General features: G+C 42.4%; 1 protein-coding gene across 1 annotated transcript in view; it reads left to right on the forward strand.

Annotated features, from left to right (window-relative positions):
- The first annotated feature begins 1,861 nt into the window (after nt 1–1,861).
- The window catches only part of stk10 (serine/threonine kinase 10), a 61,925-nt gene continuing 44,067 nt past the window's right edge, over nt 1,862–19,719 (forward strand). Inside the window, exon 1 of the mRNA XM_061739419.1 lies at nt 1,862–2,354. Within this exon, the coding sequence (XP_061595403.1) occupies nt 2,196–2,354 (159 nt within the window). The 5' untranslated portion in view covers nt 1,862–2,195. The remainder of the gene's footprint in view (nt 2,355–19,719) is intronic.

The following is a 19,719-nucleotide window of genomic DNA, read 5'->3' on the forward strand; positions in this document are numbered from 1 at the left end:
GCCTTTGTGTTTCATTTCCGCATTTAATTGTGAGACTAATCTTTCCGTGGAGTTCAAGGAGAAAATCAGTCATGCAGAAGAAATATGAAATGAGCATCCTTCAGTCAGTTTGGATGTTACTTATGCTCTGAAGAGAAATTAATTCACTTCACTCTTCATATTTCATTGTCAAGCTTATTGTGCTGATATCTGAGACTGACATTAATGCCAGTATAAATTAGTGACCTTTGCTTTTCTTGAATCTATTAGCATTTGATTGTGCAGGCAACTAAAACTAGGCTACAGGTGAAATAATCAAATGTTGTCCTTTGACAGTTTTTAATATCGATTAAAACAACAATGTGTGAAATTAAGAAGAAAACAAAGAAGTTAGTTATAAAAACAGCAAGCTGACACGATAACCAGCACCTCAGTATAGAAGGCTAAAGTGTAAAGTGTGAGTGCCGTTTAATAGAATAGAATAAAAATGCCCTTTATTGTCATTTACACATGTACAGTGAGCTATACATACATGGAATGAAACTGGAGCATCTAGGAAGTTGGTCCGCTCTGTTTCTAAGGATACTTGCTCTATATCTTAATATAATGTTTTAATTGTGTGACATTCAGTTACTATAAAGTCGTTTTTGAAATGTAGTTAGATCACTTTCTCCTACTCAAATTATTAAAACAACATTATTGGAACTGAAAATGTAACGTCCTAAGTTATCTTTGTTTGTTTGTTTTTTTCTTGTGTGAAACTTATACATGAATGAAACGCAAAAGTATTTTATATCTCTTAGTAATAAAATAATCAAAATATTACCTGGGATTACCTGGGATACAGAGCTAGTTTAGTTATTTGCAGTCATTATTAACCCTTGTGCTGTCTTTAGGTCAAGGGAGGGTGAAGGGAGAAAAGAAGGAATGAAGGAAGGGAGGAAAGATGGAAGGAAGGAAGAAAGGAGAAAATAAGGAAGGAAGTAGGAAAGGGAGTAAGGAAGGGAGAAAAGATGGAAGAGAGGGAGGAAGGAAGGAAAGAAGGGAGTAAAGGAAAGAAGGGAGGGAGGAAGGAAGGAATGGATAAAAGGAAAGAAAGAAGGGAGGGAAGAAGGAATGGAGAAAATAAGGAAAGAAGGAAGGAAAAGCAAAGAAGGTAATAAGGGAACGAATGACGAAAGGGTGGCAGGAAGAAAAGGGAGTAAAGGAGGGTAAAACAGGAGGAAAAGAGGAAAGGAAGAAGGAAGGAAAGACCATGGCAGGAGGAAAGAAGGATAGAAGAATTGGGTCATTTTGACCCAAAGACAGCACAAGGGTTAAGTCTCTATGGACGGTTATTAATCACTCAAGATTGGTAGGTGATTAATGACGATGTAAATCATCCATTATAAACATCCCTATAAATGTTGCAGCTGTTGTGCGCATGCCCAGCAGGTACAGGCTCTATGAGTTGGTTTCTCCACTAGATGGCGCTCTGGGTCCGATGAAGCGCAGGCTCGTTGTACAATTAAAACTACGATCAACGAGGGTACAATTTCCATCAAACTGAGCTGTTAACACCCGCTCCCGAAGGTCGCACTCATATAGCTCCGTAATGACACACATATAAAGAAAAGGGAAGCAGTATTGAGCGGAGCAGTAGAGCAGGAGCTGACAGAAGTCCGTGTGTGGACAGCTGTTGGCGCCACAGCTGATGAAAGGACGTCAGGGACCGCAGCTGTCCGGGGACACGCCCACACCAACCCGGATATGTAGTCCGCATCCTCTCCGCCGTCGCGATGACGCCGCCTTAAGGGACTACATTTCCCAGAAGGCAGCGCGAAGGCGGCTCGGTAACAAGGTGGGGCTGCCTCGCGCAGTTTGAATCAACAAGTCGCACTGGCGGACGCGGACACAAGTCCATCTGACTCCAGAGCGGCAGGTGGTTTAAACCGCGGAGTAAGACATGTTTTTGCCTTCAAACCCATAGAGCCCGGGCTTGAAATTTGAAATGGATGGAGTAGAATAACTTCTTTAAACTAGCTGATCCCTTTTCTTTTACTTATCGTTGTTATTTTCTCAAGGAGCGGAAAGAGAAGAGAAGTGAAGTGAAGGGCTGCGCGTCTTTGCTGTGCGTAATGCTTTCTGCGTAGATCTCCGAGCCCGCTCATCGTTCTTTACTCTTATTATTATCATTTTTTTTTTTTTATCACGTTCAAGTGGCCCAATTGTCCGCTATGGCTCTCGCAAGATTCAGTAAGATACTCCGTCTGCCCACTATTGAGATAAAGAAGAAAGTCAAGCAGTACGAGCACGTCCATCGGGACTTGAACCCAAACGACATATGGGAAATAATTGGCGAGCTGGGAGACGGAGCGTTCGGGAAGGTTTACAAGGTAAGTCATTAGAAGACCCGAAACACCTGCACACCTGACACAAATACATACTTCAGAATACTCTCAAACTCTCGATTTGTTATTGTTTTCTCCTAAGTTCTTGTTCTTTTACTGAAATCAAATACATCTGAATACCAGAAAGTAAAATCATTGGCTATATTTGATACCGTTCTCTTTTAATTTAGTGTCTCTGCGTTTGTTTGTTTTTTAGTTTGACTCATGCTTTGGGGTGTGGTGGTCTTCTTCCAATCACTTGTGGATGTTTCAGCCTCCCATCATCGTGGTTTATGACAGATGACTTAAGTATGTTGTTGGTCCAGAGTCCCATTGTAAAACTAAAAAAAGACCTCAGCTATTTGTAAAGAGGAAAAGCTGCCACATCCAAAACAACCCCTGCATGAAGTCTGTGTTATTATTATTATTTATTATCGAGGAAGCACTTATTTTACTTCCACCTTTTTTGTTTTAGGTTTCTGTTGGACCTTTTTGATTGGGTTTTTCTCGGATTTGTTCCCCTTTTTTTATTCTGGTAGTTTCTAGTCTTGCCATTTTAGCTAAAGTTCCTGTAAAGGAGGGTTTGTGTCTCCTTTTGTCTTGTGTTATCTGCAGGGTGGTGGGTTTAGAGAGAGCCCTTATTCCAACTGTCCCACGCCCACACTCCACAGTGCGAATCCAGTGTACAGTTCAGGCCACAGGGACCGTGAAAAGCACTTTTCATTAGTTGTCCGCCTCCCTCCCAATCCTCAGCAGCAGCAGCAGGATGGTTTTTGGCTCGGAGCAGCTATTTGATCTGGATTGGCTGGTCAGCCCTAGCTCTTCTGCGGGGCAGGGCACAGGCCGCCTGTGTGTGCACGGCCCAGCGGAGCACAGTGCATGTCTTTGACACGCTGGGGGCTGCAGTGGAAGAAGTGATGCTTCAGTGGAAATCTGCACCAACCAGAACATGCTGAAGGGGACCCACCTTGTTTGGATATGGTGTTTTTACTGGAAAGCAGTGGGGAAGGTGGGGTGAACATGAATGGTTAAGTCCCTCCCCCTGCACAGACCATCTTCATACATAGTTTCAGTTGATGATTTTTTTTTTAGAAAAAGATGATCTGACAATCTACTGTAGCCACACGTCTGTATTTAAAGCAGCACAATGTAACTTTCAGCTTTTGTTGAGTTTGGCGGCTCCTTTGGACAAAAGCGGTAGTGCTTTACCAGAAAGAACACTACGTTTCCCATGAGCACAAGCGCGTACTGCAACAATTGTATTATTATTTTATAAAGCTTCCTCATTGCCAATTACACAATTTTTATGATCACTATTATTATTCTGTGTCTGTTGTTGATATTGTCAGTCATTTTAGAATTACCAAAACCAAAGACGAATGTGAAAACATTCTAATTTTGATTCTTATTGAACATAGAACTCTACATTTACATTTGGATCATAACAATTCTGTCTCTCTTGTCGGACATCCCTCCTCGTCTTTATCTCACGCCAGCGAGTGAACGCCGGGCCAATGTTTATTCTTGTCCGGGCATTAATATTGTTACCCTCCCGTTTTCCTTTTTCGCCTTCTCCGTTAAAACTCTTATTTTCTTTGGATTTTTCGCTGCTTCGGCCATGATAACAACTCCCCGTTTAGCTCAACACCAACCTGAGCTCTGCGCTCCACACCCCGCCCAGCTTTCGTCTCCACTACGAATCGGGAAGGAGGGGGAAGTGACGTAAGCCGTAAAGCAGTCAAAGCCGTAAAAATGTGTAGTTTTTTAGTGTGGCAGGGTTCCTACCATGCTCCTCAAAGTTACATAATGCCAGTGAAGGCGATACAGACCCCTCAGACCATGACAGAGGTTCATTAAACCTGGTGGAAGTTGATGTACCATCACAATGACTCTGGAAATATGATATTAAGGTGGAAAAGTTACATAGTGCTGCTTTAAGTTACATAAGTTGTCTGACGATGACTTGAGTTGGAGGAGCATGTGGGATGAGAACAGAACAGGTTGAATAATGGCTTTCCTTTGCTGAGAGACTGAACATGGTGTTTTAGCAGTTTGTGTGTGAACACACTGCATTTCCCTGAACTTCTCATGCACACAGCTGAACTATAACATCCTTGGATAGCTGAAATGTAACGCGTCTCCACTATGTTTGCCTCGTTGTATCCAAACATGGAGCCTTTGGTTTCTTGGTCCGGCTCCACACCTGCAGCTGTCAGATGGAGGTGTGGGAGGGATCAGACGATGGCCAAGGCAGGAAGTCGTGGGATAGCCACAGCATCCCTGGGACCAGCGACTTCCTCGCAGCGGCTCCCAGATCTCCCAGTAATCAGCCCGTGTGTGGGAGGGAAAGGGCTCGGATGGCGAAAGCACACATGTTTTCTTTTGGATAAGTGTTTAAGAGAGCAGGCGTGAGTGATGGGAGGATGCTCAGTTTCCTTTTGGAGGGCGAGAGTGAGGGGGTAAAAAAATAACTGTTTGTGGCTGTGAGACAGGGGGGGATGGGAGAGCTGTGGAAACTGTCTGATTTCAGTCCTTTTAATTGTGTAAGAGTGTTGGTAGAAAGAATAAAATTCCTGTCAAACTTGTCACGACAAGAAAATATCTCCCTACTCCTGCTTTCTTCCCCCTTGTACTTGAGTTTGTCTCTGCATGTCCGCACTTGTTGGCCCGTCTGTGAGAAGGTGTGCAGCTCCTGCTCCAACAAAGCAGCTGTGCGGTTCCTTTTATTAATTGATGAGCCACGTGCCACTGCACACATGTCCCTGCTGCTGCTGCTGATACACTTCCAGAGACGGCCACGGGCCGAGGGGCTACACTCTGTCCAATTCTCTTTGTCTCTGTTGATCTGAAGTGTGAAAAGACGGGCATGCTAAACCTGAACTTTAATTGTGTCCTGTGGTTGCTTTGCACTTTTCTCCCGAGCGTTTGCATTGCAGCCTCAGGTCACTCTCTGTCGGCCGTAAACGGAAAAGTGAACTTTATTCATGCACGTGGTATAAAATGTAAACAGTGTTATCCTCATCTAGTTCAGAATAATCTCTTGAGTTGATTATCCTCTGATGAGAGCAAAATCAAAAATGCTCCCTGACTCAATACAGAGGTTCTTTTCAATTCAGGAGACTCCCTATAATCTTAGAAGCTAAAAAAGGTATGAAAAGGAGACGTGTCTCCATTACTGGAGTTAAACTCTGGAATGATGCCAACTTACATTTAAAAACATGTCATTCTCTTTTGGTTTTTAAGAAAATGGTTTGTCAAGCTATTTTTGAAGCTTATACGTGCAATTGACTATATGTTAATGTTTCTTTGCCTTTTGTTGTTTCTTTGCTTTTCTATTGTCTTTTTGGTTTTCTGGAGGTCGGTAGCCAAAAAAAGAAAGTTGGTAATAAAGGATAGGCTTTTATAAGCAGTTTGCTTCAGCCTATGCCTTTTCAGTCATTGTTCAACACATGATTATTGGTTTTGTATGAAATGTTAATGCTGTGCACAATGGGTTTTTTTGGTGTTGTGTTTTGTGTTGTCATGACTGAATAAACTTCATTCATTCATGTTAAGTGAGAGAAACACAAAAAGTGGGTGAGTGGGACGGGGGCTCAGGTTTCAACACTCTCTTCGTGCAGAAAAAGCACAATGCTTATCGGAAAAGCAACCAACTTTGTACTTAACGATATGGCATGGCAGTAATGAGTTAAGTTCACTTGGAAGGTCGTCACTGCTCCCGAAGGTCGGGCTTTCCTGGGTCTAATCTCAGGGCGCAGCTGAGCCCGCGGGGGCTGATAAGAGGCCAGCTGGGTGGGTGGGGCCCGTGACGGTGGGAGTCCCCGTCCTCTTTATCATCACGTTGTCGCTGGCACTTACAGAGAGCTGTCCGCCGCAGAAGGTGGAAGAACATCCGAATTTATGATGTTGAGTCCAGTCTCGGCCAGCTTCGGAGGAGACATACTTGTCTTTTATTACTATTATTTTTATTAGTCGACAAAATTCCTCGCGGTCTTGATGAAATGTCTGCTGCATGTCTCGGTCGAAATCGGGAGTCGGAGCAGATTTTATTTCTTGCTGGAAGTGCCACAACCGTTTGTTTTCTTCTAAAGGACGAGACGGGGAAAACGCTGACAAACGTTAATACGTACACCTCGCACCTCAACCATTAAAACATCTCATTAATACCATGTCAAGTGTTTTTCAATTTCTTTTTACGCTACTTTTCTTTTGGGGGCCCCAATCAGATCAGCCGAGTGCTTTAGCAGAAGCTAGTAAAGCTAAGGGAAACTCAAAAAGTGACACGCAAGCTGGTGCTAGCAATCTGAAAGATTTTGACACAATTCAGATTTTCTTTTAATATGGCAGGGGAATTTATATAAAGCAATAAATATAATAATAGCATGGGACATAGACTTGTGATTGACAGTCTGCTAAACCAATGGCTGGCCATTATCGTTTCCTCATTGTCATGCTACGAAGTTTAGCAGAGTAATTGGTGGTTTATACTTGTGTCGCTAAACGCAGCAGCCATTTCTGATTTCTCCACTAAAATTGCATCTGAAATGAGATATTTCACTCCAAACATCTGCCTGCAGCAGCGCAGCTCCTCCGACATGGACTGGCTGGAGGAGCCGGTGGCCACGGCTAGCTTTGATTAGCATACGCCGGGCACGTTCCAGTCCCAGGTCATCTGACCAGTAATTTTACGGCCTATTGGCGCGACTCTTTTAAAAACGGCGTGAAGTTTTACACTTTGGCTGTACAGTAAATGTTGAGTGGGGTGGAGCCATTGCAGTCTACTTTCTGTCATACAGGAGATTGAGACTATTCTTTGTCTTGATTTTTTTTAACCTTCGGTGGATCATGTTTTTGCCATCTGTGCTGAGAGCTTTACAGAATAATCTTGTTATAATTGTTCTGAGCTTGGTTTTGATTAGAGATGCACCGATCAGGATTTTGAGGGCCGATAACCGATCTCCAAAATCAGTATCTACCGATCCCGATGTTGCCGATCACCGATCACAGCGTGAAATCCATACATTCGTCAATAGTGTTATCTCGTGTACAACACTGACATTGTATTATTAGGTATAACATTTTCATCTCCTAAAAGTATCATGAAACCTTCTCTTGACCCAGACACCTTAGCTAATTATAGACCAATTTCCAACCTTCCATTTGTGTCTAAAATTCTGGAAAAGGCAGTTTCAAGCCAGTTATGTGACTATTTGTATAGAAATGATCTGTTTGAAGTCTTTCAGTCAGGGTTCAGAATGCATCATAGCACAGAGACAGCACTTGTTCGAGTCACGAATGACCTCCTTATGGCCTCAGATAAGGGATTAGTGTCCATACTGGTTCTACTGGACCTCAGTGCTGCTTTTGACACTATAGATCATGGCATTTTACTGCACAGGTTAGAGCATGTTGTTGGGATTAAAGGGACAGCTCTATGTTGGTTTAAATCATATCTATCTGACAGGTTCCAGTTTGTTCATGTACATGAGGTTTCTTCAGAACAGTCAAGGGTCTGTTATGGTGTTCCGCAGGGTTCAGTGCTAGGGCCAATCTTGTTCAGTTTATACATGCAGCCGTTGGGAAGTATAATCCAGAATCACGGCATACACTTTCATTGTTATGCTGATGATACGCAGCTCTATTTGTCTATGAAGCCGGATGAAACAGAACCGTTAGTTAAACTTCAGGCATGTCTTAGGGACATCAAGGACTGGATGTCCAGAAATTTCCTGCTTCTAAATTCAGATAAAACAGAGGTTATCATTCTTGGTCCAGAGCATCTTAGGAAGGGATTAGATGGTGTTGCGATGGCTTCCAGTGCAACTGTGAGAAATCTTGGTGTTATTTTCGATCAGGATTTGTCGTTTAAACCATATGTCAATCAGGTTTGTAAAATAGCCTTTTTCCATCTCCGTAATATTGCAAAGATTAGGAAAATCCTCTCACAGAGTGATGCAGAAAAACTAGTTCATGCGTTTGTATCTTCTAGACTAGATTACTGTAATGTGTTGTTAGCAGGATGTCCAAGTAATTTGCTGAATAGGCTCCAGCTGATCCAAAATGCAGCAGCACGAGTACTGACAGGAATTAGCAGGAGAGACCACGTCTCTCCAGTGTTAGCGTCGCTCCATTGGTTACCCGTAAAATTCAGAATCCAATTTAAAATTTTATTACTTGCGTATAAAGCCCAAAACGGCTTAGCTCCGCATTATTTGCAAGACCTGATAGTGCCTTATGTTCCTGTCAGAGCTCTCCGTTCTCAGAGTGCAGGTTTACTCGTAGTTCCTAGAGTATCTAAATGTAGATTTGGAGGGCGGGCGTTCTGCTATCAGGCACCATTACTTTGGAACCAACTTCCAATCTGGGTTAAGGAGGCTGACTCCACCTCCACCTTTAAAACTAAACTTAAAACCTTTCTGTTTAGTAAAGCCTATAGTTAGTGTTTAGTAAACCTCTAGCTGGTGTTGGTAAATCTCTAGGTAGTGTAAACTTTAGTGTGTCAGAGTCGCTCCTGTAGTTTCTTGTGCTGGCCCCCCCTTCTCCTCCCTTTTCTCTCTTTTGTCCATGTTGCAGCATCCTTTGCCGGACACCGGAACCTGCAGGTGGTCGTGGGTGGCTTGTAGCTTGCATTACGGAGCACAAGTCTTTCCCTGACCCTGCACCCCAACCTGGGACTTGCTGATTGGGCCGGAGCTTCGGGAGCTGTGTGCTGGCCTGCGGTCCCCACCCCTGGTCATCCCGTTGCTGCCCCCCCCTTCTCCTCCCTTTTCTCTCTTTTGTCCTGCAGGTGGCCATGGGTGGCTTGTAGCTTGCATTACGGAGCACAAGTCTTTTCCTGACCCTGCACCCCAACCTGGGACTTGCTGATTGGGCCGGAGCTTCGGGAGCTGTGTGCTGGCCTGCGGTCCCCACCCCCGGTCATCCCGTTGCTGCTTCCACCTGCCTGCTGTGCTGTTGCCGTCCCTGACCCACCAGTCTGGCCCTCGGCAGGAGGGTCCCCCCTGATGAGCCTGGTCCTGCTCAAGGTTTCTTCCCTCCTAAAGGGGAGTTTTTCCTTGCCACTGTTTGGCTTAAGGTTTTTCTCCCACTAGGGGAGTTTTTTACCTGCCATTGTTTATGTAATATCTGCTCGGGGGTCATGTTCTGGGTATGGGTCTCTGTAAAGCGTCTAGAGACAACTCTGTTGTATTAGACGCTATATAAATAAAATTGAATTGAATTGAATTGAATTGAATTGTCTGTTTTATTGCAGGCTGAGGCAATATGCAATATTTCACCCTCTAGAGACTCTTAGAGAAGACGAACGGTGCGTCCGAAATGCCATACTAAACAGTATATACTAAAAAGTATACTTAAGTTCGGCACACTTTTGAGTAAATATCAGTAGTATGCATTAATTTGGACGTACTATTCAGATTGCAGCTGCAGCAGTAGCAGCTGTTACCATGTAGCAGTAGCAGCACCGCTCCGCTATTTCCCGTTTATCCTGGCCGAAACAAGATGACTATATAATATTATTATATATGAATATTATAATATTAATATTATATAATAATATTATTGTACTTGATATTATACTTATGATACGTATCACTTAGCAACCAAACACCGCTGCATTGCATTGTGGGAAGTTTCTGCTTAGCTAGTGTCCATCAATCCATACTAATACATTTCTCCAGAATGAGTATGGATAGTACATACTATTGAGTATGTACTAATATTTCGGACGCACTAAAAAATCTCACATACTGTGTTTGCATACTCATTAGGGTGTAAGTATGCAATTTCGGACGCAGCCTTAGACTGAGTTTACAAAGAGTAAGTGTAGCTTACTAGCTTAAGCTTTCCTGTGGCGGTTTGTTGTTGTAAACGTCATCTGATCGGCCGGCTTTGAACTATTATTTTCCGATCTCCGATCAAAACCGATAGGGGCGTTATCGGGCCGATACCGATTGGTTGCCGATCGATCGGTGCATCTCTAGTTTTGGTGTCATGCCCCAAATATGACTGTGTGAACCCCCCCGGACGGTTGTTGCATACTCGGCGTGGGCTGTGCTCAGGAAGTGTTGTGCATCTGTCAAGAGGTTGGTGGTTTTGAAAGCCGAGCGATGTGTGCGATTGTTTAACCTGTCACATTTGGTTTCTCAAGGACCTCCTTTTGAATTTGTGACTTTTCTCTTCAAGGTTGAGTGCGGGACATTAACAATGCTGAGCACAACGTTCAGATTCTGAAGAGGCCGATTGCTTTATGTCGGGGTGTGTGTGTGTGTGTGTGTGTGTGTGTTGGGCGTTGCATTGATCTTCGCTCTGGTACTTGCTTCACACCCAGTTACTCTGTGAAAGCTTTTTTGTTTTGCAGTTAGCAGATTGTGTAAGAGAGGAAGACACTTGCTGCGGTGTTGTATTTTTGAGCTTTAATTATAGCCACTGAATTGTCCTCCCATCAGATATTATGTTTGATTTCCACTTGCATCTCTAACTTAAGCAGTGCCTGTTTTGGAGCCTTAAAGCAACATTTCATCTGTTAATTTATTTTTCTATTGGCCTCAGTAATTTCTTTTTAAAGTTGATCAAGAATAATAAAACGGATTTAAATCTGCCTTTAGGACACCATTAATGACTCTTAGATAGAAAATAATTAGATTAACAGTTTGAGGATGAGCTGAGAGATGTTAGTGGAAGTTTTCCAGTCTTGCATACTGTATATGATATCTAGAGAGTAAATACATTTGGTTTTATGCTTTTTAAAGGCTATGCTATATGGTGAATAACTCAGATGCTTTAATTATGTTGTAAACTGCAAGAATACTGTGATTTCATTATATCTAATTGCTTTCTTGTGTCTTCTTAAAACCATAATGTGTCAAAGTATCAGCTAAATTACACTTCTATGTATTCTCAATACAACTGTGACAATCGGCTAACAGGTTTACCTTTTAAAACCAGCATGTCCTAATACTCGATGAATCAATAACCCAAAATACTGCTTTTTAAAAAAAAAAAAAAAAAAAAAAAAAAAAAAGAGGAAAAAGTACAGACAGCTCATCTGAGTGAGAGGTCATCGCTTGCACGGGCGTCTGCTGTCAGAGGTCAGGAAGGTGCTGAGAGCCGCATTCCTGCTCTTGGCATGTGCGGACGGCCTGGAGAGGAGGGCTGCTTTACCGGTTTATGACGGGGCGAAGGTCTAATGTGCGAACATCGTTCCCCTTGGAGGCAGATGTGTGTAAATTACGTAGCGAACATAATGCTGCAAACAAGCCAATAATACACGTCAGCACATTTGTAGAGCCTTTCAACCTTGGAGGTGAGTGACTTCAGAGTGCCCAAAGTGCTCTGCCTTGCTGGTCACATGAACTTATCTGCTCCTTTGACACAGTAGTGCACTGATTTATTTATTTAAATCTACCAGCTAAATATAAAAGACAAGTTTAAATATGATATAAATATTTGGTAAGAGTATTATCTGGAGTTCTTGTGATCCAATAGTGTGCTTTCAAGCCCAAACCCCCTCAGTAATCATTAATAACCAACACGGGTCGGGCAGAGTGTTGGACATTATCACAGCCCTGCTTGGAGACTGTGCTTGTGACTAATGCAAGTAGCAGCTTTGGGGTGTGAGCTTTTTGTTCTGTGTGGGTTTATTAACTCGGTCAGAAATGACGGCATGTTTGTCTGCTCATATGGGCAAGCACCGTCTGCTTTTATGGCTTCTTAAAGCTTCCAGCAGCTGCTGAAGAGGGAGGCATGCATGGATTTGGTGGTGAGGAGACGTGAGCGAGGTGATGCTGTGAAGTTTACAGCCTGGCAGATGAGTGATGAAGGTGTAAACAAATACTGAGAAGCTGATGGCTACAGGTATAACCCTATTTCTTAGATCGGGGGTCGGCAACCCGCGGCTCTTTATCGCCGCCCTAGTGGCTCCCTTCTTTTTTTCTTTTCTTTTTTTTTTCTTTTTTCTCTTTTTTTCTTTTCATTTTTTTTCTTCCTTTTTTTCTTTTTAATCTCGACATTTCAACTTTTTTCTCCACATTTCAACTTTTTTCTCGGAAATTTTGACTTTTTCCTCGACATTTCAACTTTTTTCTCAACATTTCGACTTTTTTCTCGAAGTGCATAATGAAAAAAAATCTTCCCCCAGTTATAACTAATATAGATACCTTTTTTCTTTTTCTTTTTAATTTCGACATTTCAACTTTTTTCTCGACATTTCAACTTTTTTCTCGAAGTGCATAATGAAAAAAAAAATCTTCCCCCTGTTATAACTAATATAGATACCTTTTTTTTCTTTTTAATCTCGACATTTCAACTTTTTTCTCAACATTTCGACTTTTTTCTCGAAATGCATAATGAAAAAAAAATCTTCCCCCAGTTGTAACTAATATAGATACATGCAGCATGTGTTGTCTTCATTCTAAGGCTTATACAAGACTTTTCATTTTTTGCGGCTCCAGACATATTAGTTTTTTGTGTTTTTGGTCCAATACAGCTCTTTCAACATTTTGGGTTGCCGACCGCTGTCTTAGATAAACACGGGCACTGTCTAACATTTCACTAAAAACTAACTAGGTGCCAGGATGGTTTTATAAAAATTGAGCAACTAAATGACTTCAAAATAAGTTAAGTAAATTGAAAATGGATCATGTTTGGATGTAAACACAGCAACCCAGAGAACATGTCCAAAAGTTAAGATGCAGGGACATTATAAAGCTTTAAAGGGAAACTCTAAGGAATTATCGATTCAGCAAATTAAGAATATGTTTCTCAAAGGAAATTTAAATGAGTCAACATGGCATGTGAGAACTCCATATTTGATGGAATCTGTGTATTCAACGGATGAAGCGTGGGCTCAAAATTCTTGCTTGAATCAGTTGTCTGTGAGAGCAAGCTGTTGTTGATGTTGTTGTTGCTGTTGGAACCACAAGCATGTGTCTCGCCTCCACCGTGCAGAGAAACAAAACCAGACTGAGAAGCGATGCCACCTTCTCAGTGTATGTGGGAAGATGGAAAACTTTCTTGTGGTCTGGTATTGCAAAACTTGAACTCTTTATGAAATATTTCTCCCCTGCGGAAGAAAGGGGAAGCAGCCATCCGGTTGGTTGTTGGCACATAGTTTCAGCTCAAGTTTAGCCATCAAGTTCAGCTGTACATGGCAGGGTTCGGCTCCTGCAGAAACGCCCCCGCTGGCACACCGACCACCATTTATGGGGAAGGTTCTGCTTATATCAGTGAAACAAACCAGATTGTTTTACACATTACAACAACGTGACTCTGTAGTAAAAGAGTCTGGGTGTTAAACCGGTCCGCCTGCGGCCCAGACGACTGGAAACATTCGCTCTGAACTGTTTAACTGATGGAATCGGGCAAGAATGGGAGACCGTTTGGCTGCGAGAATGACGAGTGACCTTGTCTATTCTCAAATGCTTACAGTGTATTGTTAAAGACTGAACTGGCTCCGGTCCCAGCTGGAGACTTTTTTTTTTTTTTTCTTTTTTTAAACATCGTGTGAATAAAACCCACTTTGTTTACCCTCAATTTGGGAATGTCATACAAATGAAAGACAAATTAAGTTCAAAATATGGTTTTAATGCATGAAAGCAGTTAAACATGGTGTTTTGCGGCAGCTTTCTTAAGGACTTGGAGGAGAACATCTGTTCTCCTCTAAGGTCTGTCACATAAAAAAAAAAAAAAAAAAAATATGGTAAAACAGTCGCGCGAGACGAGACACAACACTTAAAAGAAAGGCCTTCTGATGGAAAGCATGGAAACCAGACCCAAATCCAAAGATTGCCGTTCTCTGGAGTAGGGCTGGGCGATATGGACCAAAAGTCATATCTCGATATTTTCTAGCTAAATGGCGATACTCGATATATATATCTCGATATTTTTTGTGTGTCTTAATTGGGGTTTCCCCCAAAGCATTATAGCATAGCATCTCTGTTAGCTTCATTTTTTTCTGAGGCAAACCCTTAAAAAAACAGTCAGTTTTAATACAAAGCCTCGTGCCAAATGTCACACAGGTTCCTTTATTAACAGAGGTCTGCACAATATCAAAATGTATAAAACAAATGAAATAAAAATAAACTGCCTGCATATATAGAATAAAAATGCTTCTTGAATAAAATAAAGCAAATATCCCTTTCCTGCATAACAATTCAATTAAAATACACTGTGCAATTAATACAATGTAGACAGTAACAGGCAGACTTTTCCACTGAGGTTGACAGTTGTGCAAATAACAAAACATTTGTGCAAATCTCAAATAAAACATTCAAGTCAAATTGTCACAAAATAAGCTATATCAAAATCATTAAAAAAAAAATATATATATATATATATTTTTTTTTTAATCGATATAAACGATATTGTCTCATACCATATCGTGTTTGAAAATATATCGATATATATTAAAATCTTGATATATCGCCCAGCCCTACTCTGGAGTAAATTTTGAGAAAGTGAAGAGTCGGTGTGTGAAACAGTGAGCTGCTTTTCTGCTGGGAGACCTGCAGGTGTTACAGCATGTAGCTAGCAGCGTTTCTACTCCGTCACGTTGAAATGTACTCACTACATAATCCTGACACGTGGAACGTCTACGCGCTTGTTTTGTAAAAAATGTTGTGAATGAACTATTTGCGTATGAGTTGCAGCAGGCAGGTTTGGAAGGCATGTTAAGATACGATATTCCTTTTATTGTTCCACTATGGGAGGACATGTTTCCCTTCCAGCTGTTGTTGCACTAACATATTTAAAGTATATGGCTTTGAATGTTTACACTCGTCTGACGATTATCAAAATGACAGTTTAAATATGTCTTCACATGTGACCAGCATATCCACATCTTCAGAATGATTTTGTGTAAATGATAAATAAATAAATAACCCCCCCCCATGAACAGTCAGGACTACGAAACAACTGCCTCTTTTAATATCACCACTGTGTCACTTTAAATTCACTTAATTTACTGCTCACTGTTTTTTTACATATATTTATAAAACTGTTTTACATACTGCACAAAAAAAAAAAAATCTTATCTGTTGTGCCTGTGCCTGCGCACTTTATATGTTTCACCGAGGGAAGTGGGAAACGTCCTCTCGATTCCTTGTATGTCTGACATGTGAAAAAACGACAATAAAGCTACTTTGACTTTGATAAAAAAGGTTAAAAGGGGGACACAGTATTGAGTATGCAGGAAGAAATGAGAGAGAAAGGGATGAGGGAGGAGAGAAGAGAGAAGAAAGGAGAGACAAAGGGAAAAACAAGCAAAAAGTGACCATGGTCTCGGGGGGCATCTCCGGCCTAAAATAACCATCATTCTAGAAAACCATCATACTCCTACACACCCACACATAAGAAGAAATCTGAGCAAAAACATTGATTTTGTTGTGATGTTTTTGTACTTCTTTGTTTGTCTGTTTGTAAAATAATGATTTTGTGTAAAAAAGAACAAACCCCATCGTGCACTAGACATGAACTCAACACTACACCGTGCCCTAGACGTGAACTGTGGAGATGGTATCACCATAGAAACCAGCGTCTGCATCCTGCTGCCAGGTGTCTGCAAACATCCGCATGTTGGGAAAAGTCTCCAACCACTCCTTCACTGACGTCAGCCATTTAGTAGGAACTCATGAAGAGTAGATGCGGAGTGGCGTTTGAGTGTCCTGTCCCCGCCATGGAGGGGGGGTGCACTTGCCGGGGTTCACATACAAAAACACATGTATTTATGTAATATACTGGAGGACTCTGATTGACGTCATGCATTCCCCACGATGCACAAGAAGCTCTGCATAAACACACCAGGCTCACGATCTTTGTTTGCTGCCCCCCCCACCTCCTCGCCCCCAATCATCAGAAGGCCAGAGGCGCATTCCTCAGCCTTGTTACCACTGAGATGTTAAGGTGTGTGTGTGTGTGTGTGTGTGTGTGTGTGTGTGTGTCTCTGAGAGAGAGGGCTCTTTATTGCAGGGTTACAGGCATGCCGTTGAGTTTGCCGTAGAAGCCTCGTTCTGAGCATGACGTCAGGCATGATGTCAACTTTAAGCAGAAGAGCAGTACTGGAGTTGAGGGGGGATGGCATCCCCCCCTGAAATAAAAACGGTCCAAATCATCCCCCCTGTAAAACTGCCATCCCCCCCTTTCCATCCCTTATGTCATTTCATCAATGAATGTGGTTTTACTGCTATTTCAACATTTAGAGTCATCACCAGAAAAAGTACTTATTTGACAATTTTCATCTGTTTCAAGTAAATTTTCACTTTTTGCCAGTGGGACAAGATTTATCTTCTTATTACAAGCAAAAAAATCTTGTTCGACTGGCAGATTTTTCTACTTTCTACTTTTCTACTTATTTCAAGTGAAAATTGTTGTTTTTTCCAGTGATGAGTCTTGTTTTAAGTGTAAAGAGATTTTTTTACTAAAATGAGACATTTTAACTAGAAACAAGACAAATATTCTTGTTAAGATTTTGAGTTTTTGCAGTGATCCATTTTCCTTATCCTGTGAAGGACAGAGTCATATTGATAAGTTCAGAAAAGTGTTTTTTATTGTTGTGTTTTGATGTATTTGATGTAAGCCCAGTGGATATTTAAAGCTTACAGAAGGCTGCATTTCTGCAGGTGTTTTGGTCAGTGCTATTATTTGTAATACATTATATTATTTGTAATCAGCACAAATGATCTGTCCCCATATGATAAAATCCACCATCCCCCCTGATTTATTTATTTTTTTTTCACAACTCGAGTATTGCAGAAGAGTGCACCTCGATGAATGTAGCTCTCTTCAGCAGTGGTTGCGGGTCGTCTTTCAGGAAATCCGGACCATGGATGCGCACTTCCCACACACAATGACAGCCCTGCAAAAAAGGCCCTAGGGAACCTTTTGCAAAGTGAAAATGATCCTGTAGTAGGAGAGGTCCTCGGATCGGCCTCGTGGAACTGAAAAATGTGCATAACTGTCATCAGTCGGTGAACAGGGATTTGTTTGGTCGGTGGTTCTTGTGTGGCGCTAACATCGTAGCGGAGACGCCGTCTGAACGGGCTGAGGAGAGGGTCGGCCCTGGTGGAGTTTACCCGCTAATGGAAACTCACCTTTTAGTTACCTGAGATATGGGAAGTCCTCCCATTCAGCTGAGACCCTTTTTGGATAGATGGATGGATGGATAGATAGATGACACAACAATAACAAACACTGTCCTTTACCATTAAGTTTGGTATTTGCACCCCTGATGGAAGCCCTCCTGCACTATTGCATGGAATTCCAGAGTACAGTTCAGTTTGAGGTAGGGGTGGGTGATATGACCTCAAATCAAAATCACCATAAATTAGGCAGTTTTACCTCAATAACGGTAAATGTATGATAACTCTTAGCCGGCAACAACAATGTCTATTTTCAGATTGGCTGATTAGTCGGTAACTCCAGACAGCTGCTGAGTTGAAAGCTCAGCGCACTGAAGTTAATTTCTTAGCATAAGAAATGTCATGTGTGGCGTGTGTGAACTTGTTGACTAGACAGCCCTGTTATGTCAGCCTCTTCCTCGTTTTGAACCATCAGCCATTTTCTTGGGTTTCCCCTCTCGTTCAGACTGGATGGGTGAAGTCACGTGATTACACACATGCCGTCTCAAAGGGGAATGAAACTAGCCTATCAACACACAGTCAAAACCGACAAAAATAAGTTTATTTTCTTTTTTATTTACCAACATGGGAAATCTGACGTCGGTCATCGCAGTGATTTTTCGGTTTATCGCCCAGGCCTAGTTTGAGATAATTCTTCACTACAGGTAGTAACACTTCAGTGTGGGTGGGATATTTTACTCACCGCCACGGCAGCAACACGCCACCTTCATGCTGCAGCAACAGAGCAGTGCAGGCTATGGGAGAAAGTTGTTATCCTTGCAGTCTTGTAGCACATCCTTGTCAGACTTCTCTTAGTGGGTCGGTGTCAATTATACGTTGCTACCTGCTGTGGTGGTCATGAGTGGAGAGACACAGTACATACTGTACCACATAAAAGAGAGGTGCCATTTGTCGAGGTTTGGAGTGTTGCTACGAAAGCCAGACATGTCAGCAGCTCGTTGTTTGCAGGTGTAAACTTAGAAATAGATTGATGGTTTGGTGGCAGGGAGAGATGTCCTGTTGACTCGCTTTGGTCGTCTCTGATGGGCCAACTTGTGTGTGTGTGTGAGAGAGGGAGAGTAAGTGTGTGTGTGTGTGTGTGTGTGTGTGTGTAACTCTGTTTACCAAACACACACTTATGCGCACACACACACGCACACACACGAGCATGCAGACCCTTGCTCCACTGCGGTGCTTGTGTGTTGCTGAGTCTGAGTTGTTTGTTCAGATGTTTTCCCAGAGCCCCAGTAAAGCATAAAGGCATCAGACCCCACCGGGCTGTTCCGTCTGTGTTTCTGCAGGTCACCGGCTGGACGTCTGCACGTCTACACAGCACGCAAAAGCAAAAGCACGCAGGGATCCACTTCTCACCAGGAAATATGACAATTTATTCCGATTTCCTCATTTCTTTAAATTAATTCCTCATGTTTTCCCATTATCTTTTTTTTATCTTGCAATCAAATGCATCCTCTGCTGTTTGCCAGATTTTTTTTTTCTAAAGGAAGAAAAAAGCATTTGAAAAACAAACACCTTTTTGTCTCATTGTCATGTTTCTGTTTGGCCTGTCGTGGTTGTATTCACCCGCTACAATCACTAAACGCACTAATAGGAACGCAGGAACTAGAGTTGTCCGGGGCCGATCACGTGATTGCAGACTCTATCCGGACTCGGACGTTATGAGCCGATCAGGAATCGGATATATATATCAGGGTTTCCGTTGTCCGGTAATTGCCGGACTTTGTCCGGTAAAATATGCCGAAGTCCGGTATTTTATAATCTCTCCGGTCAAAATGTCCGGTGAAAATACTCACTGGCGCCGACATCCACGTGTGCGTTGATTTATGGTTCCGCGTCGCACCGACGCAGAGTCTACAGCGTAGGGTTCGCGGCGACGCGCACCCGACGCCAGACCCTACGTTGAAGGCTCTGCGTTGGTGTGACGCGGGACCATAAATCAACGCACACGTGGAGTAGCGGGCTCGGAGCGGCAACCATACACCGCATGCGCGGAGAGCACCGCATGCGCGCAGAGCACGCCTGTTTGTTTTGAAGCTGAAGCAGCCCTATGCTATCATGTCTGTTGTGTGGAATTACTTCAGAGTGAACGAGGAGAACAATGCTGTCGCAAACTGTAAGATTTGTCAAATGGGGATTTCGAGGGGTGGCAAGGACAAAGCTGCTAGTTATTCTACTTCTAAATGTGAAGAAATTTTTTTTATACTGACTTAAGAATGTTCAAGCTGCCTACCTCCTATGTG

This window comes from Cololabis saira, chromosome 14 (genome assembly GCF_033807715.1).
Source record: "Cololabis saira isolate AMF1-May2022 chromosome 14, fColSai1.1, whole genome shotgun sequence".
Taxonomy (NCBI): Eukaryota; Metazoa; Chordata; class Actinopteri; order Beloniformes; family Belonidae; genus Cololabis; species Cololabis saira.